The sequence below is a fragment of the Leuresthes tenuis genome, unplaced genomic scaffold (genome assembly GCF_036924035.1).
Source record: "Leuresthes tenuis unplaced genomic scaffold, fLeuTen1.0.hap1 SCAF_13, whole genome shotgun sequence".
Classification (NCBI taxonomy): Eukaryota; Metazoa; Chordata; class Actinopteri; order Atheriniformes; family Atherinopsidae; genus Leuresthes; species Leuresthes tenuis.
In genome coordinates this window covers 12,739,075-12,766,817 of record NW_027325367.1, presented here as the reverse complement: position 1 = coordinate 12,766,817, position 27,743 = coordinate 12,739,075, and the positions used below count along the sequence as shown (strand labels likewise).

The following is a 27,743-nucleotide window of genomic DNA, read 5'->3' as shown; positions in this document are numbered from 1 at the left end:
ACAAACAAAATGGGAAGGTTGAAAAAAGGGAAACAGACAGTTTGACTAAGCAAGATGTCAAGGAATCAGGACGATATGCCTTAAAAATAGATAATGAATGGAAACAGAGATGGAAAAGACTTTTTCTTTTGCTAAAGTTTGATTCCCCCCCCCCCCCCCCCCCCCCCCCCCCCCCCCCCCAAGTGATTAAAAATGTTTCCTTCCACCTGATCTGAAAAAGTCTAAAAAAAACAGGACACATTTATTAGATTTTGTTTTTTTGCTGTTGTGTTTTAAAAAGCCAGCATGTTCAGCTGTTAAATTGTCTTGTTTTTTAGCAGCAATTTGTTCATTTTTCTCACAAATATAAAACATCTCACTGAAAATTCTCCAGGAGCGATGGCGCCATAATTTTTAATAAAGGGCTGGGAACACAGCAGGCAACATTTGCAGGTGGGGCCCATGTAGGTTATAAATGAGCGGAAAACTTGGCCCCAGATGAGATTTTTCATGGCTTCCATCTTGGCCCAATGAGAGCTGCCCAGATTGGTCATGAGCAGTCCATGAATAGACTGAATGGGCATCTTATCTGGGGCCCACTTGGGCCGACGCATAATCGAACTTGGGCAATTCACATGGGGCCATAAGACCTGGACAATAGCACATGGTGCAGTTCAGGTTTTTTTTTTTTTTTTTTAATCCACATGAGCCCCAAATACAATCATTGGTTGGAGAGAGGCTGCACTCTGCTAAGAACATGAACACATGAATATTTTTTCACATTGCAAGCAGCTATTTGCTACTTTTTCAAGGTTTAGAATATTGTTTTCTGACACTTTAAAACCTCAGACATACTGAAAGGTAACTTTTAATGTAATCTTTCTCTGATATACAATTGCTGGTGCAACTGGCTGAGACCTGGAAGTTTCCCTTTAGCTGGGGTGATTAGGGGATGGGAGAAGTCCCCACACCCTTCCTGAGATGACGTTTGAGACACGGAGATAATGCAACGGCTTTTTTGTTTTTATGTTTTTTTGTTTGCTCAATGATAGTCACGCCCTATCTCTGCCTTGAGCCCATTTTACATACTTGAATTAACCTAAAACAAAACAACAAAAAAAAAACAGATTTCCAGTTTAGTTAAACTGTGAACCAAATGGGACACACTCGCACTTTTATTCATTGCCTATTATGAACATTTCTTTTATGAAGGCGGCACACTGTGTTAAGATTCGAGCTGCTAACAAGTCCCATAAAATCACTATTTGGAAAAGGATCGCATTGTAACGCGCGTAAAGCGCTTTATGCGCGATAAAGGGGATAAGGGGGATATTTAATCAGCTAAACGAACGGCAAGTTTCGCGCAAACAGAAGTCTGCTGCCTGCTCTCCAAGAACAACAACTACAAAAAAAGAGTCAGCAGATTCGGTCGTAACCGCCCCTTGACGCTTCACATCTTTAGCCCATCCTCTTTGGGGTTTCCAAGTTTTCAACATCACAAGTGACGAGCGGGGCATGTCCGAAATATCTTAACATAATTTATGTGTCCTGGAAATGGTTCGGACGCGTCATTCGGACAGCACAGAACACTTTGGTTAACACCATGTGGCTTCCTTGCAAATGCACTTCGAAATACGTCGCCACTTCCTTCAGTCGTGGCGTCTTTACATCTTGGCTCCATGTTCTGCGTCGAAGCAGCAACACAGCGGCGTTCATGCCGGAGGCTGCGGGCTTTGAGGGAGTGTCGGGCCGCGCAGCGCTGCATGAGTACTCGGTCTCCAACAGCGAGAGCTTCTGGGCCGCTGTGGCTCGCCAGAGGCTGAGCTGGATCCGTCCCTTCCGCACGGTGCAGGACTGTGACCTGAGCCGAGGAAAAATAAAGTGGTTTGAAGGCGGAGAGCTAAACGTATCTGGTGAGATTATCTTCACACTTTAGTTGATCTGATGATTGGAGCAGATGTCTTTTCTCTATCTGCATCTGCATACAGATCTGTGAAAGCAGTACCATGAACGCACCACGTGCTGATGAGTGGAGCTGTAAATTACATGTATTTGTGGTGTGTTTGTGGACACTTGCAGTGAACTGCTTGGACCGCCACGTTCACATCAGTCCAGAGAGGGTGGCCCTGATCTGGGAGAGAGATGAGAGGGGGTCAGAGGTCAGGTACACCTACAGGTCAGTAGTTTGGAGTCAGTGTTGCACTTGCATTATTTCCTATGGCGACAGTGTAATTAATCAAAATGTCTTTGCAGAGAGTTACTGGAGATGACGTGTCGCTTGGGAAACCTGTTACGGCGGCGTGGCGTGAAGAAAGGGGACTGCGTCACCATCTACATGCCTACCTGTCCTCTGGCTGTGGCGTCCATGTTGGCGTGTGCCCGTATTGGTGCTGCCCACAATGTGGTGTTTGCAGGCTTCAGTGCAGAAGCCCTCGCAGAGCGAATCAGAGATGGTGAGACCTGAGTATTTATCCACAACAACTTTTAAAGCTGCAATCTGTTTTCTATCAATAATGGAGCAAACGTATGTCCTGTCACTCCACTCTGCTGCTCCTCTCAACTCTGGGGCGTGTTTTGTCATCTTTCAGCTCTCCATTTTGATTTCCCAGAGCAAGATTAACAAGCTGTCTTACATTTTCTTTGGTGGAATGAAGTATGTTGTTGTGTCTGTGTCAGGTGTGTCAATAGCAAGCACTTTGAGGACATAATAGTGGCATAAAGATATCATTTCAGATGGCTCAAAATCAAAAGGATAACGGTTTCCTTGTAGGTGGCATTCCTGCCTTGCTTTCAAGGAAAGCAAGGCAGGAATGCAAGGCAGGAGTATATTAGGAAAATTTCCTTGAAAGCAAGGCAGGAATACGGTCAAGGCATGGCAAGGCAAGGCAAGTTTATTTGTATAGCACAATTGAACGACAAGGTGATTCAAAGTGCTTTACAGAGACATTAAAACAGAAGAAATAAAAAGCATGATTTAAAATTTAAACAAAAGAAAGAAATAAGAACAATAGATCAAATCAGAAAAAAATATATTTCTGAAAGATGAAATCAATAGTTAAAATATGATTCCGTTTTGAAACTCAAGCTTATTCAAATGCAGCTGAAAATAGATGGACTTAAATACACTGAGTGTTTCAGCTGATCTGAGGCTTTCTGGGAGTTTGTTCCAGACATGTGGAGCATAGAAGCTGAATGCAGCTTCTCCATGTCTGGTTCTGACTCTGGGAACTGATTTAAAAAAAAAAAAAACGTATCCAGATGACCTGAGGGGTCTGGAAGGTTCATAAGGTGCGTGGAAGTAAGTAGAAAAATGAAAGTCACTGACTGAGGTGACCAGTTTTAAATCCAAATTGAAAAATCATAGCTGCTGTCATATCGTAGCTGCTGTATGGCTCCGTAATGCCTCATCTGTACTTTTCTTTTTCTTTATCAGAGAAGAAATCTGCTGTTGGGACTTTTTATGGAATAACATAACACAACCTGCGTTATTATCCAGACAGGCAGGTTATATATGGCACAGTTACGTCACAACAAAGTTTTAATAATAACTTCTCTCCTTCATTCCATTTGTAGCTCAGTCCAGCACTGTCATAACAGTGAACCAGGGTGTTAGGGGGGGAAAGGTCACAGAGCTGAAGAAGACAGTGGACACAGCCGTACAGAGCTGTCCAACAGTACGACAGGTGTTTGTTGCTATGAGAACAGATAAACCGGTCACCATGACGGCGAGGGACATTGCCATGGAGGAGGTGAGAGAAGGGAGAGCCAATCAAAACATACCACACTGACTCAGTTTGTTCTTTTTGCCCAATAAGGTCCTAAAAGGAAAAATAAATCTGGTAAAATTGTTAGTTCATTTTGACTTGATCAGCTTATCAAATAATCAATATTTTATTTGAAAGCTCAACATCTGAACGGTATTACCATGATGTGTATTTACAGCTGTTCTGGAACTTTTGGTCATTTAACAATAAAAAATGAAGATAACAGCTGAGCCAACTCCATCTTCTGAAAAAGAAATAGGAGGACATGATCAAATCAGGCTCTGCTGTGTGAGATTGTTTTGTTAAGTAATTAGGTTCATTCTTTTCTGCGTTCAAAAAGCCTCTCCTCTTGATTTCTAAATATCTAACTTGGTGTCCATGTTTCCACTCGGGACATTTCTTTGTCAACTCACCGTGTGGTGCAGGAGATGCTAAAGGAGGACGTGGTGTGTGAGCCAGCTGCTATGAACAGTGAGGACGTCTTGTTCCTGCTTTACACATCAGGCAGCACAGGGAAGCCCAAAGGCCTTGTTCACACTCAGGCTGGATACCTGCTGTACGCTGCTCTCACTCACAGGGTAAACGGAACCCACTGGCAGAACACTTTCATTGCTCGTGATCCACTGCCAGAGGCTGGATCTTAAGACTGTTTTTATAAGATGTTTTTAACATTTTGTCTTCAGTATGTCTTCAGCTACCATGACGGGGACGTGTTCGGCTGTGTGGCAGATATTGGCTGGATAACTGGACACAGTTACACAGTCTACGGGCCCCTCGCCAATGGGGGAACCACTGTCTTGTTTGAGAGCACTCCCACTTATCCTGACCCAGGTATGGTGGTCAGCTACACGCCATGTTTTTATCAGCCTTGATGATGTTATATCTTTACAAGCTTCCACAAAATCACAGGGTGTCTTTAAAGCATACCTGTCTTTTGTCATGAGCTCTGCACGCTTGTGTCTCTGTCTGTGAAGAAGTATTACAGTTTGAGTATCTGAATCATTTTAATGTAAACATTTTGTCTCGCCCACAGGCAGATACTGGGACATGGTTGAGAGGCTTAAGATCAACCAGTTCTACGGGGCCCCCACAGCAATACGCCTGTTGCTCAAGTACGGAGACCAGTGGGTGAACAAATACGACCGTTCCACCCTCAAAACTCTCGGCTCTGGTATGTGAAACCAGAGGCTTTTTTTGCCACCTGATTCTCATCTCTGTGGCTGGTTAGTTAACACGTTTCTCCCACATACCAACAAGTAGCACAATCCTTTAGGCAGTAGCACAGGCTGGGATCTCCGCAGTTTGACCATATTATCTGTAATACTTCCACCAGCAGTGTAGTACATGTCTAATTTTTACAGAACTTTTGGAACTCCTCTCCTGTTCAATTTCAGCCCACCGTTCTCTCTGAAATGAACATGTCTGACTCAGCCATTTTTATCCTCACCTCTAAATAATTAGCATTCATTCCGCAGTTGGGTTAACCCCAGAGGTGTTCCAGCTATTGTGTTGTGCAGTCTGACTTAAAACTAGATGTGAGGATGTGATACATTTACATCATTCATACAAACACAGCTGCAGTGGCTTTTTTTCCCGTTGTTGTTGGTTTGTAAGCTCCCTTTTTACTTCCATTATTTATGTTTCCATATCGAAGCCAGTGTGTCGTGTAAAACAGGGGTCTAGGCTTACATGTGCAAAGTCCCATGTAAGACTGCCCTCTGATGGGTTTTTGTCATGTACTGAAGAGTCATGCAGCAAATTCCTGACATGAAAAGACACGCATGTGTGACATACTTAAATTATAAACAGGGCTGTTGTGTCAACATGCTTGAGGCTCAGAAAGGACAGCAATTGCATATCTGTTTGATCGAAAAGTGAAGCTTAAAGGAAAACTGTGATTTTTCCACTTTGGTCCAGTTTTTCTTTGTAATCAGGAATCAGTTATTGATAGGCAGTCAGATGAGTACTGATGATTTCAGCATGAGACTTCTTGGCAAAACGCCAATAGAGACCTTTGCCATATTGCTTTTAGATATCGATGATAACTATCTGAGTTGTGGCACATTCCAGCATTTTAACTTTGCCACAAATGTAATATCACACTGCAGCTGTTTCTCATCGTGTTTCTGCTCATTATGGGTCCACGATCAAAGATTGTCATGACCTGCAGGTTTTCCACCCAAATACAGCCATTTTAAAAAAGGAAACATAGCCTCTTTAATTCAGTGTTAATGATTCACCAGCTAACAGAACCACCTTTGTCAGCAATGACATTATCTGTATGGGGTCATCATTCTCGCACATCTGTGGAGGAATTTCAGCCCACTGTTCCTCACATAATTGCTTTATTTTATTGAGCTTTGCAGATATTTGTTTATGCACAGCTTTCTTAAGGTTCCAGTGCAGCATTTCATTGTAACACCTGGATTCTTTTCTTATTTTCAGCCATTTTATTGTACAGTTGCTGATAAGTTTGGTTTTTAGTCATGCTTTAGCTGTGAGACAGATGACCTCACATTTGACTCTATAATACTTTGGTATACAGATGAGTTTGTGCTTGATTCAATGACCGTAAGGTGCCTGTCACACCTCCACCACCGTGTTTGAAATGAGGGATTTGTGCTGGTATGCTCTCTTTTAGTTTTCTTAATTTAAAATTCTAACTGAGGCCTTTAGAGTCTGAAATGTGGCTCTTGAGCTTTCTGTAGTTTCTCTGATTACACTGCACGGTCTGACCTTGGTGTGAACTTGCTGCAACGTCTACTCCTGGGAAGAGTTGCAGCTGTCCTGAATGTTTTCCACTTGTGAATAATCTTTCTCTTCGCAGAATGCTGGATTCTGGATTTTTGGCTTATTTTTCTTTAAAATGTAATGACACTGTGTAATATGACGTGTTGATTGATCTAATTCTAAGACCTCGTAGGTACCATTTTTAAAACGATGCCCTGGTATATAAAACTTGACAAGGGAGTCCTTTTTTTTAATGTGGCTGTATAAGGGAACATAGGCCCCGTATTGTAGAATTTTTCTTTAACTTATGTCTCACAAAAACACTTAAAGCTTCTTCCTCCTAACCAACGAAAAATATATTTTTGGATGGTTTTATAGAAACATTGAACCCTGGACAACAAAAAATCAGAAACAATCATGTGTTTGATCAAAGACATTAAAGTTACATGATTGGATCACATGATTAAAGCCATGATTGCTCTTTTTCAGTGGGGGAGCCGATCAACACTGAAGCGTGGGAGTGGTACCACAGGGTGGTTGGGGGAGGACGCTGTCCTGTGGTGGACACCTGGTGGCAAACAGGTAACTGTGAACACCCTGAGGGGAATACGCTGGCTTCTGAAACACCACTTTAATGTGAGAATGACAGCTGATAATGCTGTGGATTAGATTCGTGTTATAAAGCAGTGTAGATGACACATGAGCAGTGGTCTGGTGCCAGACCTTTTAATCACTCCTGTAAATCTGGATTTCAAGCTACATGTTCAGCTGAAGAAGACACAGATAATTAAGATAGGAGCAGTAAAAGTGCAATGTTGTCTTGCTGTTGGCAGAACTAAAGCATGTCTTCAGCCAGATTATTTTGTGAATGCGTTGGTGTGTCTGTTTGTGAGGCTCTGTACGCTGTGTTGTCTCTAACTGGTCTATAAAATGTCAGCACTGTTTACTTTGCTTGTGGTGAGCTTGCTTTAGTCTCTCATGTTGTGCTGTGAGTTTTAAAGCAGCCCTTGCCTTACTTGCAGGTTGCGTTCGCAACCACTCCAAAAGGGGAAGTTAAGTTCATGAATTCTTCCCCAAAAACGTCCACGTCTGCACTAAAGGAGTCCATCTTAAAGGGAAAAGCAGAGTCAGATCCGTGCCTTTTAATGCATAACATTCATGACTGGGGTTGCACACACACACACACACACACACACACACACATTATTGTAGCTTGTGGGCGTGTACACATTTTGAGATTTTCTATCCACTGTGGATTTGAGAGGGAAACCAGATGTTTTCTTGCTGAGGAGTTAAACATCATTTAGAGAGCAGTACAGGAAACGTTGTGAACATTTTTATTGTTAAAGTTTCAGCCATTTGATAGATTAAAAAGACGTAGAAACAAAGTCATGTGGAACTAATTTTCTGCCCACTTCTGTGTTATTGGCTAACTCGCAGCAGTTGGATGGATTTCAACAGAAGGATGTGGCTGTTGTAACTTCGATCGAGCTGAAATGCAGCTTATATTCGCTGCCCATATCAGCTTATTTTATTGGGGATGGAGGAATATTGTCCTCCACACTTTGATAACTTCTGATGTGACATCTCCACAACTGTAGCTTATAATGGGACATAATGGCAACATGTTGTACATCAGTAGATTTTTAATAATAACCTAAATGAATACTGGACCGGACTGACACAATGCGTTTCATCCTCTGTCCATCCTAATCAGCTTGAGTACCGAGTAAATGGAGCAAAGCCGTGTTAATTACCATGCAAATGGCAGAAATCTATAATCAATTGATGATAATTAAACATTAGAGCATCGTGAGCTTGAGAATTACAGACACAGATATGACCCAAATATCCGACTTCAGTAAAAAGGATTATGTTGTTATGTTATTTTGCTTCAATTAGGGCTAAGTGGCATTATTCATAAAGGACATTTGGTTGATCTGGACGCAAGTAGCCCGTTTAGAAAGAAAAATAGATTTTGATCTGTTGTTGGCAAAAGGCCGCCATTGGATTATCCAGGGCAGGAGAGGTGATAGGATGTATGAGGACGGAGGGTTGAAAAGTGGTGGAAAGGACAAAGGTAGAAAAATTGTAACGTGGAAGCTGAGCGGGTGGCTTCCCTCAGCCGGCCTCAGTTTTTATTATGAGACAACATCCTGCCTGCAGATGATCGAAAGTTGCATCTCTATACAAAAAAAAGGCCTGTTTAATAAGTGAGACGCTATCTCTGAAAGGGCCTTTCATCCACCAGTCTCACAGTTAGAGTTGTCTGATCGGGATGCCAGCCTTAATGCTATTGTGGGATCATCTGTTGTGTCCTACTTTATAATGGGTCTGCTGTTTCCGGCACTGGTGCCACCAACACCACCAGGCGGATTACGAGAGCCCCTGAGGACTTGGTAGAGCTAATAGCATTTAATTTACTTAGTATGGCTGTAATTCCGCAATCTGCATCTGGAGTCATGAGAAAGGCTTATGACTCACAAACAGTTACTTGGCACTGTTCTGTCGATGCTTTACTTTTGTTCCTCCACTGTACTAATGTTTTTGTAAAAATGAAATTTCATCGAGTTAAAATGTTAAAATGTTAAAAAAATAAATAAAATGGAATCATTAAATAAAAATCCTATGAAAGGATGCTTTAAAGGATGCAGACTGTCGGATCTGGATTGGCAGAATGTTACACAGTCTAATAGCAACGCAGGTGACCCATTGGGATGATTTGGATGTCAAAGCATGAACATCAAACAGAGATCTGCTCCAAAAACTGATTTCTCGTGCTCTGCTACGTATTTTAGTCAAGAAGTCGAGCTTCTGATGCAGCAGGCAACGACTCGCGTCAGATTTATCGTCACAAAATTTGTAGTTATCTAAAATCGCTAAGCGAGTTCATGTCTTGACTATTAGAGCTGCTTGTTTGGAAAGAGACATGTCAGGTTTCTAGACATGTTGACAGACACAATTGTACTAAATGAGCTGGCAGTGGGAAAATATACTGCTTCATAAAAACAACCGTGGCTTGGCAATGAGCCTTGAGGAGCACCGCGATTAAATTCCCCCATTCAAAAGATTATTGTCTGTGTCACATAGCCATTAAAAACAAAAATTATTAATCGATACAAAAAAAACATGGTTACTGTGGTTTATTTTCAAGTCGGTCCCACATTCACATCGTTGAAAGAAAATGTTTATATTATAGCCGAAAACCAAACCAATTTCGAAGGAATTCAGTGTTTATTGTCATTTTTGGTACTTTTTATATTATCTTTTAGGCTCCAATGTGAACTTTTCATATACATGTAAAGAAATGGATCTTCTGTAGCTGTCCAATGCCACAGGCGGGTGAAGGGGATAAAACTCACTCATTGTTGGTTCTTTTTTGCCTTATTGTTAAATCTGCCCTGTTTTGCTGTGTGTCCTCAGAAACGGGTGGCATCTGCATCGCCCCGAAACCATCAGAACCAGATGCAGAGATCGTTCCAGGAATGGCCATGAGACCCTTCTTTGGCATTAAGCCGGTGCTCATGGATACTGAGGTAAGGTGCTTGGCCGTGTGTGTGTTTGTCTGTGTTCTTTATCCCTGCGAGAGGGTCAGATTAGGATTATAAAATAGCCACCAGCTGTGTCACTTTTGATACCCACCCTGCTCTCACCCAACAGACCCACTCTGTGCATGCAAAGTCCCCTAAAAATCTGTTACGCTGATTTGTTGCCATTGAGGTTGCTTTTGTAATGCACAGATTGTGCAGACAGTTGGAGTGATGTCGCTGAGCTGATCTTTCTTCCTCTTCTCAGTATGTGAACACACACAAAAACATTTAGAGAGCTTCAACAGGGAGCCTTAATGTTCCATTTCTAACACTCTTAACTGTAGATTTCTTCCGTCATTTTATAAGCTGATCCTACAATCCCGGGAATAACATGCCCAGAACACTTGAGTTGACTGATTCGAATAACACTGATTCCAACTTATTTATGTCACGTTTGTGTGTGTTAATATTTAGCACTGTTTGGTTTCTCCAGGGCAAAGTGCTGACTTCCAACAACACATCTGGAGCTCTGTGCATTGCTCAGCCTTGGCCTGGTATGGCCAGAACTATTCATAACAACCACCAGAGATTTATTGAGACCTACTGCCAACCTTATCCTGGTACAGTGTGTTGTGTTCAGGAACAAACAGCCTTTGTTTTCAGTTTTCTCCATGAGGAGAAAGACTAAATCCCTCTCATACTGTAGGTCACTTCTTTACTGGTGATGGTGCATATCGCTCTGAGGAAGGGTATTACCAGATCACAGGACGGCTTGATGATGTCATTAACGTGAGCGGTCACAGGATTGGGACGGCCGAGATAGAGGATGTTGTGGTAAATTCACTTTGCACACTTGTGTTATTTCACTGGATAGGCAAAATTTTCCATGCAAATTCAGCATAGGCCTTTCGGTGATGATGGAGAGTCGTGTTACCAGACGCGTTTCTTTTTTGCAAAAACTACCCATAACCACAATCCTGACTGTAATTTCTGTGACAGAATCAGTGTCCTGCAGTGGCTGAATCTGCAGTCATCGGATACTCGCACAGCATCAAAGGAGAAGGTATGTTGTCTTTCATGTGTAAATCGGTCAAATACGTATTTTTGCAGTTTATAAGTACAGATAAACGTCCGTCACTTTCGCTTTGTCAGGTGTGTACGCCTTTGTGGTGCTGAAAAAGGGTGTAAATGCAGAAGAGGCGGACCTGTCCAGGCAGCTTAACAGTATGGTTTCTGAAAAGATTGCCAAGTATGCCTGTCCAGACTTAATTCAGGTAAATTTGCGCCGACATTTTTAAATATCAGATTTACATTTGAGACTGACTCTACTGAGAAACTTAGTAATATTTCTGGTCCGTGTCACAGTTTGTGAAGCGGCTGCCGAAGACACGCTCGGGTAAGATTATGCGCCGGGTGCTGCGCAAAGTCGTGGACTGCGATCACGGCGGTTTGGGTGACCTCAGCACGCTGGATGATCCGGCGGCAGTTCAGGAAATTATTCAAGGCCACCAAAAGCTCTTAAGTAAATGATAACCATGGTAACAGACTTCCTGAATCATATCTAAAGAGGAATGTGAAGGTTACACCTGCATTTTACTCCGTTTCCATTAACCACACTTGTGCCTTTTTTAGAAAGAATGATTTTAATGACCAAATATAATGGGTTCATTGTAGATATGAACATTTTACACAATCAGGTTATAAAATGGTTTAAAACAGTGTGTAATCCACAGATGTGCTCCGTTCTCAGTAGGTATTCCTACAGGAACATTCTGTTTGATAACAAACTTGTACTTTTTACAGTTGTAATCACACCACACTGCAGTTGTAAACATAATGCAATAAACTACCTTCATTAAGTGTCTTTTCTGTCCAAATTGTCGACTCGATGGGTGAATTATCAGAGTCCAAAACATTCTGATTGGTGTCCGATTTGCCACCAAATATTTATTAACTTTTATAAAATAGGAACCTTTTTAACTGTCCGTTGACATAGAAACTGCATGTCTGAAAAACTGCCGGACTGAGCTGAAAGTAGCGTTGTCAACAGCACATGAACGATACCAACTGACGAACTGAGTCTTTGCGTTCCCGTCTCCCACACTGATGCTTCCTGCGTGTCCTGTGAGCTCACATGACTTCTTCACTGAGGTCGGGGTTCCCGCTGACTCCTTTTATCTTGGTTAACTCCCACCGACCTCCTCCACACAGCTTCAGCTGGACGTCGTGGTACTGACAAAAACAAAGTAAAAAAAAAAGGAGTTGGACAGTAGATTTGGAAAATGAGCAAAAAAGGTTTTCAGAGTAAAAGTGAATGGAAAGATAAAAGCTCATTTTATCACACTGAAGAGACTCTGATAGAGCAATCCTGTAGGATCCCATCCGATTACTGGTTTTGTTAGAAAATCACAAATTCTTTCCCCAAATACTAATAATTTTAATAAAAAGACATTATGATCCGAGGCACCTGCCAAGTCTAGGAACTGTTCCACCCGTTACATCAAGTGAATTTACATGTTGCTTCGTCAGGTTTCAGCCTACCTTCTCCAGGCTGCTACGGTGTCCCAGACTGACCAGTGTCATGCCCAGCTGTTTACAGGTCCGGTACAGCTGTGCTTCAGCTTCCTCACTCAAAGCGCTGGTGGCCTCATCTAACACTGATGGATAAAGAAAAGAAAAAAAATCAACATCAGCAGGTTGGAAGGTGTCACAGTGCGACTAAATCCAGCCAGAATAATAAAAGCTTCGTATTCCTGTTTGGTGAAAATACTTAGAGAGGATCTAAAGAAACACACGAGCGTATTTGGGCTGCAGGTAGAAGAGTCGCGCAAAGCAGAGACGCTGCATTTCACCTGGCGAAAGGACATCATACCTGCAGAGGGGGAAAAAAACCCAAAACACCAGAATCAAGGTTTTACATTTTTTTCTCCATTTAGAGCCTTTGTGCTGTTGTTCATACCAGTTCCAGTCCACTTTTTCATCCAGGCCACCTGTCCGTTTCAGGAGACTGGACTGCGGCACACGATCACATTTGATTCAGCATTAGTATATGGGAAAAGAAAAAAGTTAATGATTTTCTAAGATTTAAGCAGAAAGCCTACAAATGGGTGATTGGTACCCACCACTCCAGCCAGCTCCAGGAACTGGATGATTCTGTCGTCATCCACTGACCCTGAAAATCATTAGTAAGCACTAACAGCATGTTCCACAGGTAAAACAAGATAATATGCAACTGTTTTCAGAGCAAATTATATAACGGATGTAACCTCATTTATTGCTTTTAACCGAGTCGGATACCTGATGCAGGGTAAATATCCTTCAATGGGTAGATCACCTGTTGAGAAGAAGAGTTCCTGTAAATCATTAGTTCAAAAAGTATGTGGGTCATAGAGTTTAGCTATTGTGACAAGCACAGCATCTTTGGCGTTGCTTTCAGCAGAATGGAAAGTGGTTCTGGCGCATTGTTAATTTGAGAAGTTGTAGGCTCCAAAGTGGCAAATCCTTCGACGGATGCATCAAAACCAACCTGTTCACGCAGTGTGCCATCAGTCAAGTAGGGCTTCTGTGGAAGAAAGAGGGTTCCTCTGGGCCCGAAACACGTGGTCATCTGGACAAAACCTAAGACAAAGAAACGGGCAGACGGTGATGAAGCCACAGGTGTGTACAGACCTCACTAATTATTCAGTGTCTTGCCCCCAGATGGCTTATATTAAGTGATCTCTTCTGATGTTTTAGCTTGGAGAAAGAAATAAAGACAAGAACCTTCTCCGATGCAGAAATGGGTTAAATTGCACCACTATCTGGCACGCAAAGTACCGATTACCCTCAAAAAACTGCTAAAACACTTTCATGCTTCCTGTGCGAAGCGTGACTCTTTCTTTATTCATAAAAGGCAGGTTGTGTTACAAATTAGTATTTAACTGGCAAAGATATATTGAAAGACACCAAGTGAGTCGGCCAGCGCGGAATCCGAACAACGCGCCTCTGTGAACAGGTCAAAACACATTTAAAAGTTAAAAATGACTCCAGACACTCGTGTTTGCTTCGACGCCTCAGCTCGTCAGGACAAAAGGGGCCCAGCCCTCCGGCCGTCTCACCGCTGTCAGCTTCCCAGAGACGGTTCAGGACCCGCAGCAGCGATGTCTTGCCGGTGCCAGTGTTCCCCACCACAAGCAAATGAGTTCCCTGGCCGATTTTCAGACTCAAATCCTCCACCAGCAGCTCGTCTGAGTATGGAGATTTGTACGAGAGATGGTCCAGGATGAAGGCAGTGTCCACGGGGCCAGCGTGGACATTGAAGTCACTGTTTGACACAATCACATGAAAGGAGGAAGTAGGTTGCTGGCAAACTATTTTTTCACCATGGTCTTGTTTCCATTTATACATCTTTAATGTAATAAAATCCCCTCAGCATACAGCCTGTTTCTTAAATCATCTTCCCTTTTTTGCAGCTCGGATTAATGTAGAAGTGCTCCCACAAACCTGTCAAAGTCGTAGCTTTCCCCTGACGCAGGGTCATAGTCGCACTGCTTGCGTAGGATGTCATCCATCACCTCCCTCAGCTGCCCAATCCTGTCCACAACAAACACGCACAGATTCAGTGATGGAGATGGCGCCCAAATATCCCGCTGTCATCATTTATCCGGCAGGAGGCGAGTTTAAGTATGCAGCGTGATACCTGTGGGTGTATCCAGCCACGTCTGACAGAGTAGTTGACAGGTCTATTAGCTGAGTGAAGCCATTTATCAAGTAGATGCACACAAAGGCATTCTGAATATGTCCAAGGAGAAAGAAAACCCAAGCAGAGAGTAACTGAGACGCAAATGCAGAATAAAAAAAACTGCAACAACAAGCTCCACTGAACACAGCTTCGAATAAGACAAGCGAAAGTTTAAATTGAATATGTCAGCTGTGATGCTAATGTAATGCTTATAAAGACATTTAAGAACAGGCACTAGAATTACACAGGAGTGCATTGCTTTGTTTGTTTTTTTAGGAGAAAAAAAGAGTTTTGGTGCCACCTAGTGGCCAAACTAATTTGTAGGATGCATGCACTATATATATCCTACAGATAGAGCATAACTAATTTACAAAATAATTTCTACAGCTCACCGATGGATTTAATCTAAATTCTGAACATAATCATAGACTGTACACCCATTTGATAACATTTTATAAGTTTTAAGATTCTTTCTAAACAATTTCCTGTCAAACATTGTTTCATTTTATTATTGCATAAACTGCAACAAACAAAGATGCTTCAAGTGACTGTATAGAGAATTATTTTGCTTTTTTCCCCCCCTTTAGCTGTACAGCAACTTTTCTTTCAAAAAGAGACCAGATTAAATAGAAAAAAAACAACACATGCCTACCTTACTAATGAGTGCACTGAGTTCACCAGGAGTGAGACCGTCGTAAATACCAGTAAATATCGGAATGGCGATGATAATGTAGCTGAGGAAACCTCCGAGGTAGTCAAAGGTGTTAACCCCAACTGAGAGAGCAGGGGTTAGGTTAGCCAGTTTAATCAAAACCAGACTTTGCAATGATAGATGAAACAGAATTTTCTTACTGTAAAGCCAGAGCTCTTTGTTTATGAGAGTCTTCTGAGTCTGCAGCAGAGCCTGCAGTCGTCGGTCGGTTCTCATGTGCTCCACTTTCCCAGCTCTGAAAGTGCACACAGTTACATTTCTTCAAACCGGCTTTTCTGGGGATTTCATGAGCTGCATCATGCATGTCTTCAAACACAGAGGTAGAGTTTCTGCATGACTGCGGAGAGCGGGACTTTTATAGCCAGATAGGTTCACACAATGTAAATTAAGACAACGAGCAGCAGATAGGTCTCTTTGCATTTTGGCTTTTTGGCTCTTTGACTGGAGTTTAAACATTGTACTGCTGTGTTTTTGGTTTGCTCGGGCTGAAACGGAGCAACCGGGGAAACAAAAGGAAGTGCCCATTAAAACTGTCTGATGCTTCAGATAAGAAGAAAACAACAAACAAACTCAAGAGTTCAGAGGAAGGAATAAACTCCAAAAAGCAGTGATGGGAAGAGCTGAAGCGAGTACTGCTGTTAGGGAGCTCCTGTCAGCACAAACACAAAGTCTGCCCTGTAGGTTTGAGCTTTACATGATGATCTAAGCCTCTGGAGACATTATACCAGCACATGAGAACAATAGCTCCTCACCTGTAAAAAGCTGCAGACTCTGCATTAACTCGGATCTGCATGTGCTTGAATCTGGAGAATGAAAGAAATATATAAATAAATATGCAAGATTGTGTTTACACATGTTTTAAAGCATTAAAACAACCAAAGCTGATACAATATCTGGTGGTTTCAGCACATCCCACATTCCCCTTCAGAAAAAAGAATAAACTCAGGAATAAAAGTTCAAAGCTGATGCACATCCTGTGTTATTTAGAAGGAAAAAGGCAACAGGCCAAAGGCAACAGATATTTCCTCTTAACAAAGAACTTATTTCCTTGATTAAAACTGCAGGGGAAAAAACAGCATCAAATGAAGCTTCCATATTACCGAACTGCTCTGCAAACGGTTGGGACAGCAGGGCAGTTGAAGCACAAATTCTCTTGAGAAACATGTGTTGAAGTTACCTGAAGTCTCCCTCCAGTTTTTCTTGCTCAAACAGGGTGGACACAATTGGCCCCATTAGGATTTTATTGGCAATGGTTCCAAATACAAAATATCCAAAGATGCTCACAGGACCGATCCAGCCGGTGCTGCAAAGCAAGGCAGCTTTATTTTAGGTAAACACAAAGACCATTCAGAACAGGTTGCATAAGGCGTTAAAATGCATTCAACGATCTCCTGACATGAACAGCTCACTTCAGGTCTTTCCACATCATCTTCGGTCAGTTTAAAGTCAGGACATAACATAAAGATGACTCATCTGATAGATTTCTGTTTGTTAAATAAAACGACTCCCCCGCATTGTCATCCAACAGACTGGAAACACCCGACTCCTTTATACATTAGCTGCTGATCCTAGAGGCTTGCGTGCTTTTGCCACTCGTAGATGTAAAACAGTTGGACGATCTTCCCCAAGAAACAGAAAGTGAAATGTTTCCGTGCATTATGCTCACCTGTGAAAGCACTGATATGTGTAGTAGGACAGTGTGAATGGCGAGACAATCAGGCGACTGGCCATGGTGCTCATCTGCTTACACAACCTCTCTGCATCCTGACTGATCCGCTGGTCTCTGCAGGTTACACCGAAACAAAAGTGAAAACAAACCAGTACATTACTCCACCTAACATGGATACCACACATATAGCAGATGGATATTTGTACGGACGTACTCGCTGATAACCTGAAGCTGCATTTGTGTCCGAATGAGAAAACATTCATGCTTACGGGTTATCGATGTCCTCTCTGAGAACATTGAGGGTGTAATAGACTCTTCCCTGGAAGTAGGCCGAATGGAGGCTCTCCGTCAGCGTCTTCCTCCAGCTAACATACATCTGATTGCAAATGTACTGATCCAGACTTTTCAGCTGCGACAGAGAAAGACAGCAGCGATCTGTGGTTTTCAGAGATGCTGACAGGTGTCAAGCCCCTCAGCCACGGGTCCAAGTAAACACAACCAACCAAAGTGCGTACGGGTGTAAAATCATTGTGTCAGGCTGACCTTGTAAAGGCATAAAACCTGGTGCCATAAAACACAAGAAACATTTGCTGAGTAAAAACATCTGTATGACTCTGAACAGGTAACGGAAAGTAGTGGAAGCATAGCATCTGTCAGATGCTGTTTTAATTAAATACAATAAATGCTGCAGCGGTCCACATTTAGCAGTTATTTAACAGATAACTTGGTGTTAGTAACACACACCAACAGAGCAAAGTCAAACAAACAAACTCCAGCAGAGGAGATGAGATCACATAGACCGAACCTTTTGATCAGTGACATAAAGCATGTGGAGTCGCTAATCTGCAGGATAAGAATCTGTGATAGATTACTTCAATTGTGTCACTGCTGTTTAACACGAGGAGGACTTTGTGGACGGTTGTTCGAAGAGCAGCCTTTAAAATGATCAATAGCCAGAGAGTGCAAACTGATCCGACAGATTCTGTGCAGTGAGACTGGAACTGATCTGTACTATTTCGGTCTTATTTGTTCCCGAGAGGCTGAGATAAAAGCAACCGGAGCAGTAGGACGTGGTCTGCCTCTATAACCTCCCACTGTTGCATCAACTTACTGTGGAGTTGAGTAAGATGAGCGTCGCGGCTGCTCCCACCAGACTCCTGAAGCCGGAGAAATCTTGATCTGCGAGGACATTGTAGAAGCGGCTAGGGAGGACACCCACTTGGTAAATGATCAGCTGCTCTGATGGGGAAAGAGGATTGCTTCGTCACAACGCAGTTTAAACGGAGTCTCGTAAAACAGTTTGAGCTGATGGTCAGCAAGAAAGTGTTGAATGCAGTCTGCTGCTGTCATAAGTGCAGCTTTAGAAAATCTCTGCCCAACATGGAGGAAATGAGACTTCATAAGAGACATCAAGCTCAAATGTCAAACATTTCACCACTAGCTTATCCCTACTGTGTCGATTAACTTCCTCTTTTTGTAATCTTCCCCTCTTGCGCTAAAGTCTCTGTAACTGCAACTGTTACCTGTCAGAGTGACTCCAAGCAGAGTCCCAAACATCAGAACACTTTGACTGGTCCATGATGGGAACAGGACCCTCTGAATACCGCAGAGCCTCTGAACAAACCTCCAGTCCAGCTTTGGCCTGAGTTACAGAGGGAACAATTGAGACATTTTAGTGCATTTGCGAACTGGGACTTACTACAACTACTGTGTTCATTCATGATGCACATCCAGCAGAAAAAGCATAAAGCCTAAAAACTGAGCGGTCAGTGCAGTCTAGGAAGATTTCACTGTATGCCTAATTCTGAGTGAGCATTGCTTAAAACCTGAGAGAAAACATATAATCTAAATAAAGAGAGGACTAAGAGACCCTCTCGCTGTCTTGATCGTTAAAAGCGACCTTTCTTGCAGGCGTGATTCGGTCCTTACCTTTTTGCCCCTTTTCCACTTGACTTCTCCAAGCGAGGCATCTGCACTGGGTTCAGGGAACTTAATTCCGCCCCCACCTCCAAATTCACATACGATGTTCGTGTTTCATAAAGGGACAATATTCTCCAGCAGGTCGAGCTAACTTCTGAGAAACAAGCGGACCAGTTCACATAAAAACCAACAGATTTGTAACACCCGTCAGCGATGACAGCGGTTAGCAAGGATTGTTACACACAAACTTAAACAAAATGGCCCAAATTAACGGCATTTATTGTTGTTTCAAGGCTCCGCGGGTATGTTTAAACGAGAAACAGACTTAGCTTGGTCATTTCTGCCCCTCCGTGCTGCGGCCGGGTCGCCACAGTTAAAAGCAAATTTTGTACGGCAGCTGCCGAACGACGGACTTCCGGTTTAACCGGTTTCCGTCTTTCATTTCAAAATAAATGTTTCAGTAGCTTTCTGGTTTGAAAGTACGGGTGACAATTTTGTTTTTGGTCGTTTTTTTCTGTACTGAAAAAATACTACAAGAAGCACTTTATAGAAAATTTGTGCTGGATTTTGATTTTTTTCGTATCGTCTTGGTTAAAACCATTAAAACACCTATGTTCTGTGGTTTCAACACTAATGTGAAGAGGGTGGGGAGTGTTGCACTTTATAACTTTTATAATAGCATTCGTCTTCATACAGTCAGTTTTTGAGAAGTGATCTGTGAAATATCTATAACAAAAAAAGCAAGTTTCTATCAGTTGTCTTTGAGGGGAAATTCTTGTAGCTTAAAGCTTGATACGTTTATTTATACAGATCAATACTGTACTCTAGGAAGGAATCTCAGATAACAACTGAAACATTCCTTTTAATGGCCTCAAAAGATTCAGAGACACTATTGTAAACCAAAATCAGAACAAAAACAGCTTTAAAATATGATATTTAATTACAAAAATAAGCGAACAACCTTCTTTTTCTTGTAATTTTATTCTTCCTTGTTTTAACATATTGTCAATAGTCACACTCTTTGCATAACAGGCAAAAAGCTGAGAGAATTGATAATGACAGAAGACCAATAGATTCTTATGATAAAAGTTGGATATGAATATTCTGACATTAATGTAAGAATTAATCATCAATAAAATATTACGACAAATTACAAATAGATACATCAATCACAGAAGTCATAGGGTCAAAGTTTCCACACGCGGTCAGCTGAAACTTCTGGAATTCATTATAATAAAGAAGTAAAATCATTTACAATGTTAAATTTTTCAGATCAAGATCGTAATGACAAAATAATTTATCAAAAATATTTGTTCTTCTTGATTCTCTTGGTTTAAACTAATGATTCATTGTGCACTTAACTTATATTTGGGTTGAAAAAAAAAAAAAGAGGCGGTGAGATAATCAGAAATGACAAAAAAAGACCTGCTCAAAGTTAAAGTCTGAACTATCCTGACACCACTTTGAGCATCTTTTATTGCGTCCAGGCTGTTGTTGACTTAAACGTGAAAACAAACGACACATTGGGTGTCTTCGGATTTCAACGACTCAGTGTTCGATTTCTTCTCAGGAGGATGAAACTCTCCAATAACATACTCAGAAATGAGGGAAGTGCACAACAGATTCCTCAATGATGAACTCGAGCATCATTACGGTACATCCGACACGCTTTGTATTTGCGAGGGTCCGGTGAATACCTAAATGCGTCGACGACAAGCGGATCTTTAAAGAACAATACAGGTGATGCGGAAACAAATCCCGTGAAAAGACACAAACTAGAAATGTGTCCATCTGAAGACTTTAACCCGACTGTGTTCCCTCAGGGGATATTTCAAAACTGGCCACAGATATCTTACATTCTTTCATTTATATAAAAGTAATTCCCTAAAACAGCTGAAATCAGCTCCGTTCAGACCAAAAACACTAGATCGCATTAGTGGAAATGTATTTTCAGCCATAGATTAATACATAATTAATACTTACGGTATATTTATAGCACCCTGACTGCACACGTTAGATTTAGCCCAAATAATTTATTATGGTTCTCACCGTGACAACAAAACACACAAACATGTGCAGCGGCGTCGCTCGCTGTTGTGTTTTTAAATAGTTTACTGATAAGCTTTGGTGGAAACGGTACGGATTAGGGTCAAATCTTTTTTTTTTTTTTTTTGGTTTTAGTTTTTTTAGTGGGATTCATCGACATGAATGAACGATAATATCAGATTTAGCGTTTGCTCGGCTTCCATCGTGCAGAAACAGCTAAAAAAAATAAGCAGCCTGTTTCCAAGTACAGTTGGCCTTCGCGGTGTCAGTCGGACACGACTGTTTGTAACCAACACTCAGGCAAGGTGGAAGATCCCAAAGAGGACAGGCACAAAGCAGACACAGCTAAAACCCACAACACTGTAGACAATGTAACGATATGGCAACTCCACTCTCATGTGCTGCCTGGCCCGCCTCACGTCATCCGAGGGCAGTCCAAACAGTCGGCACAAGAACGGAATGGTCACCGCTTTCATGACCATCCTCGTGACGAGGATGACAGCGACTCCGATGAAGAAGCGCAGAAGGGAGCGCAACACCGGGCCTGCGGTGACCGGTGGTAAAGTTAGAGGAAGCGAGGACAGCGGTGGATCCTGCAGCAGCCCCAGCTGATAGTTCACGTGGGTGGCCAAAGCGGCCCCGGCCCCGGTGCCGAGAGCCTGAGCGGTATCTCCCCGAGATGTGCTCCACGAATCCAGTGAGAAAGCCACAAGTCCGAGGCTCACGTGCGACACGATGATCACAAGCGGAGCGTAGTGGTCCATCATGTAGTAATTGTCAATCTTTTCCAAGATTGGCTGGAAGAAGGAGAGAACCAGAAGGCTGTACAGGAAGCCTGTGATTACCTCCTGCAAAAACAGTACAGAAATGATTGAAAAGCAGTCCATACATCCTACAGATGGAGCATACAAAGTCGGACTTCCTTCACGACGTTTCTACCCATCTATCACCACATAAACAAACTAATATCTTGCTTTATTCTGGCCTGAAGGAGGCGCCGTTTCCCCCAGTTATAAAAACTGTTGGAAAAAATCAGGTGAGCTGCTGACGGTCAAACTGGTGTTACTATCAGATGGTGCAAACAAAAACAATATCTAATAAAAGCAGTTGCCAGGTCACACAATCTAATCTGGTTTTATCTACTGACTTTCATTTGTTTATGAGCTTTACTTGCATATCATTTCCAAAGAGGCTCCTGTGTTATCAAGGGCTCATTATACTATCCACACATCATAGATGATATTAAAAGCTATAAAGAATAAGGAGGACTAAATCCAAATCCTTTTCCTCATCAATCAAACCAGGAGTTAAGAAGTTCTCTGTGAATGAGTTTCTATTCATTAGCACCATTTCTTCCCAAAGTCCCCTGGTTTTCCTGTAAATGTTACATTTTTCTGAAAAACACTCTAACCACTGGCTAAGAAATGACTTCATTAGATTTATTAGTGAAAATCTATAGTCAACTGGTCCGAATGCTCCCGTCACAACAAACTCCCTTCCTGCTCTGAGACTTCCTGTTTTACTTTGAAATACAGTAAACATCTGTCTCAATAAAAAAATCTCAAGGCATTCAAAAAAAAAAAAACCTCCATCAATGCAAGTCTGAGCAAAGCCAAATCCAGAGATTTGCACAGTGACACGTTACGTGACTTCCACACCTGTTCCTTAAATCATTTTTAAAAAACCGAGATCTACTGTTGAACCCGATTTCCATCGATTTTCTGTTCGGGATTTTCAAGCTAACATCAGAGCTCCGCGGCGCAGCAGAGAGCGGGTATTTAAGCAAGAATCCAACCCCACCTGTAACACTGTAATGTTACAATTAAGCCTGCTACAATCAATTTGTCTTAAAGGTTCATTTCTTTTGGAGAAATTCCATGACAAGAACAAAGGTTCTTAGAGAACATCTTTGACCAGGCAAAAGTATATTTCATTAGATTAATATATCAAGAAGGGACAAAATACAGGGTCCAGGTGTCACAGCATCGCCTAATATTCTCAGTGTTATTCATATTTCAGAGGATATTTCAATTAGTTATTAATTATTTAATCTGCTTACCAGAATAGAGTGCATGCCCATGTAGACTCTGCTAACACAGACCAGGACGCTCCAGCCGAGAGCCACACAGAAGCCGAAGAGGAAAGGGTACTACAGGAGAACACATAAGAGTGATCACAGCGTTAGAAGTACAGTGCAGGGGCAGGGTCCGTGGAACACCTTCCTCGGGGGGGCATCATGGTTAACTTCTCTCAGACAGCACCACTGACAGGAATATGTTCAATGTTTGTGGGGACATTTGGTAGGTTTGCTTCCTGGCACTGTGTATATATAACCCCTATGTGTCTGTGAAAGAATTCACGCAAAGGTCACTGTGTGAAAGTCTCCATTAATCCCCCCCCCCCAACTCTGTCACAATATGCTTTGGCTCCACAGTGCATCCAACCAAATGCTAACATCAGCACACTCACAGCAGCAAGAGTGTTTGGGAAGTGTGTTTGTCATGATTATCGTCTGAAGATCTGCTGAGCGGCAGGGCTCAAAACCAAACAGGGGCCTGAGGAAATCTCATGTTTTTTTTTTTTTTAAAGTAACGGGTCATGAGCTTGTGAAAACAGCAGGGTGAAAGGGTTTATTACGATTCACTGTACGCCGGGTATGAACGCGTGACGACAGGGATCTATCCAACAGCTGGCGTCAGGTCGATAATAGAACACACAGTCATCAGCTGTGAGGTGGACTGATCGAATGACCGACCAAAATCTCACCTCCACTGCAACTAACAAGCTTCACGCCACATAGATAACCCTCTGACTCTCCGTCAAACCTTGGAATCCCGTTTATGGCCGGCCTCTAATCTTTTACAACCTCTTTCTACAAATTGTTTTAGTTTTTCTCACGTGAAGGCCACGTAATTTAAGTTCAGGCAGTTCAGACAGCTGTGTCCGTTCAGTTCAAAGGCCCTCGGGGAGATGCACAACAACAAAAAGCTCATTTCAGGTACTGAGCTCTTGCTTCCTGGCGGTGGCCGCTTGTTTTGTCCGTTGGTGCAGGTTTTCTCTCCCCACCCAACACAGCATGTCCTTCCTTTGTGTCTGTTCCTCTGCGACTTCCTCTTTCGGTCCCTGCCACTGATTCGGTATTTTAACTTGTCAGGAGGTCATATCTGCACAGCCAAACTCACTCATGAGAGTCCGACCCTTTCCGAATGTACTTTTGTCATCTATTCATTAATCATATGAGTCCTTCGGCACATCCCAAAGAAAGATTGAGGACACATTCATAGCCTTTTTCCATTTAAATGTCCTACATCAGGACGTTTAAATGTCAAATCTTCGAATTCACCCCAGCTCCTGACGCAGGGAACAGATCTTTCTGCATAAACGTTGCAGTCTAAAGAAGTTTCCTCACTTTGAGCGCTCCATTTTGCACTGATCCTACAACAACATTCCTCTTGAGAGGCCTTTAACACGCCGATCACTGGAAATACCAGGAAAACTAAACTTTCACCTTGTCTGAGAGAGAGAGAGCTTTGTTCACTGTAGCTACTCTGCTCTCTGACACAACAAGTTAGTCCACTTCAACAAAAGTCCCGCTCGACATATATGCTCTATATGGGGATACAGCTTTTGGGGCACTTTGGCATCTGTGACATTGATGGAATCTGCTTAGCTTCCTTGCGGGTTTATCAGAGGGGATTCATACCCAGCAGGTCGTGATGAACACCAAGGCAGTGTGAAAAGAAAAGAAAAGAGGAGAAGATTGCGAAACAAAACATACTTTACTGCTCGACAGTGTGCGCAGAATAACCAGGCTTGGGACTGAATTCAACAATAGAATTAGAAGAATTTGTTACGTGTAAAGTATAAGAAAAACACACGTCCCAGTTTTTTCGAAGACTCGAAGATGAATCATTGAAATATAAAAGCTGGCAAAGAAAACAAAACAGCACACATACCCCCTGGAAAAATGATAACTCTGATAATTATTTCACCCCTAGAGATAAATATCTTAATTTCCCCCCAGTTTCTGAAACATGCCAAACAGTTGACCTGAGGCCTCTGGGGCCCTTGGAGGTCTGAAGGACCCACCCCAGCATGCCTGCATCTGCACCCAAACTGCACAGCTGCAACTACATTTAAACATTTCATCCCATAAATTAACTAATTGAACTGATCATATCCACTGAAATATGGTTTTGGTCTCGATCAGATTCCTCATTGCTGTCTGTGGAAAAGAGGCTTTTCAGGCTGGTGTTTCCCAACATGCTCACCTGCCACCGACCGTAGGTCAGCATGAACAGACAGAAAGGTATGGCCGTCCCCGTCATGGCGTGCGTGGAGGGCATGCTGTACTCGGAGTTGTAGAAGACCTCCACCTTCACCACGGGAGGGGAGGCCGGTCGGGACCAGCGGACCATGTCCTTGGTGGACTGTCCCACGAACAGGTTCCAAGCCCAGACCACGATCAGCCTCCGGCTGACCACGGCGTCGATGTTCCAGAAAAGGAAGGGGAAGAAGATGATGAAGAACATCTCGTTGCCCAGCTCAGTCCCAAACGTGAACAGGTAGAAGAGGAACTTGTTGTGGATCAGGAACTCCTGACCCACATCTCCAGTCAGGGAGTTTCTCCGGAGGGGTTTCGCTCTGGTCGTGTCCGAGTCGTCATCCGCCGCTGATGGTCCTTCTGGCCTGACGGTGTCGTCGCCCTGCATCCCGTTAATCTGCGCTGTGGCGGCATCTCCGTTCCCTACACCTTCATCTGAGCTCTGGCCCTCCTGCTGGACCCTCTTCCTCAGTCCGGGACGGTCCGGCTCCGACCGTCCACTGTCCGGCTTGATTCGTTTGTCCGGAAATGTTCCTTTAACGCCGCAGAATTTTTGAAACCTCGCTACATGGCAGGGATCTTGGAGATAATTACATGTCTGTACAAACGTCTTTACGACGGCGCTTGCCATGTCTTCGGGGGGGGAAAAAAAACGTGATTAATTTGCAGCACAAAGTAATTTTCTGTCGCAAAAAAATGTGTTCATCATCGAGGAAGCTAAGCAGAAGTGAAGCTCGGCGGCCGATTCATTCCTCCTAAAAATACAGCAGCTTGAGCTAGCGGCGCGGAGCGGTAACACCTCGGTAATACCTGGTAACTGCATTCAAAACGCCGACTTTGTGGACGTACAGCGTGGACGTGCAAGACGGTAGCATCCAAAGTCCGTTACAGTTAACCATTACTCTGCGATTAGTAGCGTTAATTAAGCCGCCGTCCAACTGCGTCAGACCGTTAGTAGCGCGTTCGCTTGGCTTCCTCTTCAGCGGTTACGTTTCTTCTTCGTTTGCTTTAATTTCAGTCAGTCAAAGCTCAAAACGAGCAAGTACCTCCTACTGCTGAGCCTGTAACACTTGGCAGATGTCCATAATGGCCTCGAAAGTTTGCTTTTATCTACGTGTAGATGACAATTGGTGGGTTGAGTTGTCAGTTAGACTATTGTATTGATTATTGATGGATAACAAAATGTGAAATATTTTATATTATTATAACATTGCGATTAAAGGCCTTGCACTCACAGTTCTGACAAAATGGTCCATTCTTTTTTGGAGATCTCTTTTAAAAAGGACACGGGGCATCCCGATTGCTATCAGATCAAGACAAAGCCAAACCACATTCTGTGCATACTGTGCACATTGTGTTCTGGCGTTAAACTGGTCCGCCTGCAGTCCACACCCGCCCACTGAAAACATATCTTATCGTGATATGGGAAACATGGCAACAGAGAGACTGAGCCGAGCAGCAGAAATCCTATATTAAGCCAGCTGTGATGCAGCCTAGTGGTTAAGTTGAAAAAAAAAGTTTCAGTTTCCTCATTTGATATAGTTTTTTAAATCTTTTTACTTTTCAGTTGGGGCAAAAACTTTTCGAAACCTGACAGTTTTAGAACACAGCTCTGAAACATGAATTTTTACTCAGGATTAATGCAGGGGAGTCAGAGCTGCCAGGAGATGAGGTTTAGGAAGCCATGACTGTAAAACTGGAAGGTGCAGCTCAGAGCAGGATGCATAGGAACCTCAGCATTGCTTTGCACTCTAATGACCCTGCTGGTTCTTGTAATTAATATTTGCTCAACGTGCACTGAACTGTAGGCTCCCTCTCCTTCCTCCGTCACTTCAGTTTCAACCCCACTGTGGAGGAGAGGACTGTACTGGACAACAGCCACCAAGACTGGAATCCATAGAGTACTCCATACATACAGTACATGACCAGGTTACTGGGGAATAAACAGTCAGTCAGTACACTCCAGAGGGAGGCATTCATCTCTTTAGACACCCTGGAAACCCAACAGTATCTCGTGATGCGGTTCAACAAGCTCCAGCACAGACATTTAAGGACACGGCCTCCAAAAACAACTATAAACATTAGCCACAACTAAAAGCTTCTGACTCCTCCTGAAGATCTCCATCTGTTTTTATGTTTGTCCAGAAAAGATCCCGAGTAGTTCACCTTCTATCCTTGACCTTTAATACCCCCTCAAATATATCTAGTGATATGGCTACTTTCTAATGTCCAGCAGATGGGATCAGCTGAGCCACAACGACAGAAAATCAGCCAGAACATAAGTAAAAACCAGCGACTAACTCCACAACCTAACCCCAGAATGGTTCGATTAAAGTGCATTCAGTGCTG

At 42.8% G+C, this 27,743-nt stretch overlaps 3 protein-coding genes across 4 annotated transcripts; 1 reads left to right on the top strand and 2 right to left on the bottom strand.

Moving 5' to 3' along the window:
• Window positions 1–1,455: 1,455 nt before the first annotated feature.
• Window positions 1,456–11,822, top strand: LOC140266748 (acetyl-coenzyme A synthetase 2-like, mitochondrial). Its single transcript, XM_072361844.1, has 14 exons — window positions 1,456–1,892; window positions 2,059–2,155; window positions 2,233–2,432; window positions 3,553–3,728; window positions 4,169–4,321; window positions 4,427–4,574; window positions 4,777–4,914; window positions 6,963–7,055; window positions 9,897–10,009; window positions 10,497–10,623; window positions 10,710–10,837; window positions 11,003–11,066; window positions 11,156–11,277; window positions 11,369–11,822. Exons 1-14 carry the CDS (start codon window positions 1,583–1,585, stop codon window positions 11,531–11,533), a joined length of 2,034 nt encoding a protein of 677 aa, XP_072217945.1. The 5' UTR covers window positions 1,456–1,582; the 3' UTR covers window positions 11,534–11,822.
• Window positions 11,787–19,394, bottom strand: abcd4 (ATP-binding cassette, sub-family D (ALD), member 4). Of its 2 annotated transcripts, XM_072361845.1 has the most exons (19): window positions 19,034–19,394; window positions 18,628–18,746; window positions 18,216–18,343; window positions 17,374–17,513; window positions 17,102–17,218; window positions 16,613–16,738; window positions 16,188–16,238; window positions 15,576–15,670; window positions 15,376–15,497; window positions 14,682–14,773; window positions 14,486–14,575; window positions 14,101–14,306; window positions 13,530–13,621; window positions 13,301–13,337; window positions 13,126–13,175; window positions 12,963–13,015; window positions 12,799–12,875; window positions 12,545–12,660; window positions 11,787–12,235 (listed from the first exon to the last, which is right to left on the bottom strand). In XM_072361845.1, the coding sequence occupies exons 1-19, from the start codon at window positions 19,072–19,074 to the stop codon at window positions 12,134–12,136; spliced, it is 1,854 nt and encodes a 617-aa protein (XP_072217946.1). In that variant the 5' UTR covers window positions 19,075–19,394; the 3' UTR covers window positions 11,787–12,133. The 2 variants fall into 2 exon arrangements, with proteins under 2 accessions (XP_072217946.1, XP_072217947.1); XM_072361846.1 differs by lacking the exon at window positions 19,034–19,394 and having other exon boundaries at window positions 18,216–18,338; window positions 18,628–18,709.
• A 592-nt stretch (window positions 19,395–19,986) lies between these two features.
• On the bottom strand, window positions 19,987–26,409 carry sgpp1a (sphingosine-1-phosphate phosphatase 1a). The gene is made up of 3 exons (XM_072361911.1): window positions 25,342–26,409; window positions 23,130–23,219; window positions 19,987–21,918 (listed from the first exon to the last, which is right to left on the bottom strand). The coding sequence occupies exons 1-3, from the start codon at window positions 26,023–26,025 to the stop codon at window positions 21,367–21,369; spliced, it is 1,326 nt and encodes a 441-aa protein (XP_072218012.1). The 5' UTR covers window positions 26,026–26,409; the 3' UTR covers window positions 19,987–21,366.
• Between the last annotated feature and the right edge of the window lie 1,334 nt (window positions 26,410–27,743).

Coding starts and splice junctions, on each gene's coding strand:
- LOC140266748 (XM_072361844.1), top strand. CDS start 1,583: ATGTGGCTTCCTTGCAAATGCACTTCGAAATACGTCGCCACTTCCTTC. Junction 4,322..4,426: donor ACGCTGCTCTCACTCACAGG/GTAAACGGAACC, acceptor TTTTGTCTTCAG/TATGTCTTCAGCTACCATGA. Junction 11,067..11,155: donor GCACAGCATCAAAGGAGAAG/GTATGTTGTCTT, acceptor TCGCTTTGTCAG/GTGTGTACGCCTTTGTGGTG.
- abcd4 (XM_072361845.1), bottom strand. CDS start 19,074: ATGCCTCGCTTGGAGAAGTCAAGTGGAAAAGGGGCAAAAAG. Junction 16,739..17,101: donor ACATATCAGTGCTTTCACAG/GTGAGCATAATG, acceptor CTTGCTTTGCAG/CACCGGCTGGATCGGTCCTG. Junction 15,498..15,575: donor CAAAGAGCTCTGGCTTTACA/GTAAGAAAATTC, acceptor CTGCTCTCTCAG/TTGGGGTTAACACCTTTGAC.
- sgpp1a (XM_072361911.1), bottom strand. CDS start 26,025: ATGGCAAGCGCCGTCGTAAAGACGTTTGTACAGACATGTAATTATCTC. Junction 23,220..25,341: donor TGACCTACGGTCGGTGGCAG/GTGAGCATGTTG, acceptor GTTCTCCTGTAG/TACCCTTTCCTCTTCGGCTT. Junction 21,919..23,129: donor TGGGCATGCACTCTATTCTG/GTAAGCAGATTA, acceptor CTGTTTTTGCAG/GAGGTAATCACAGGCTTCCT.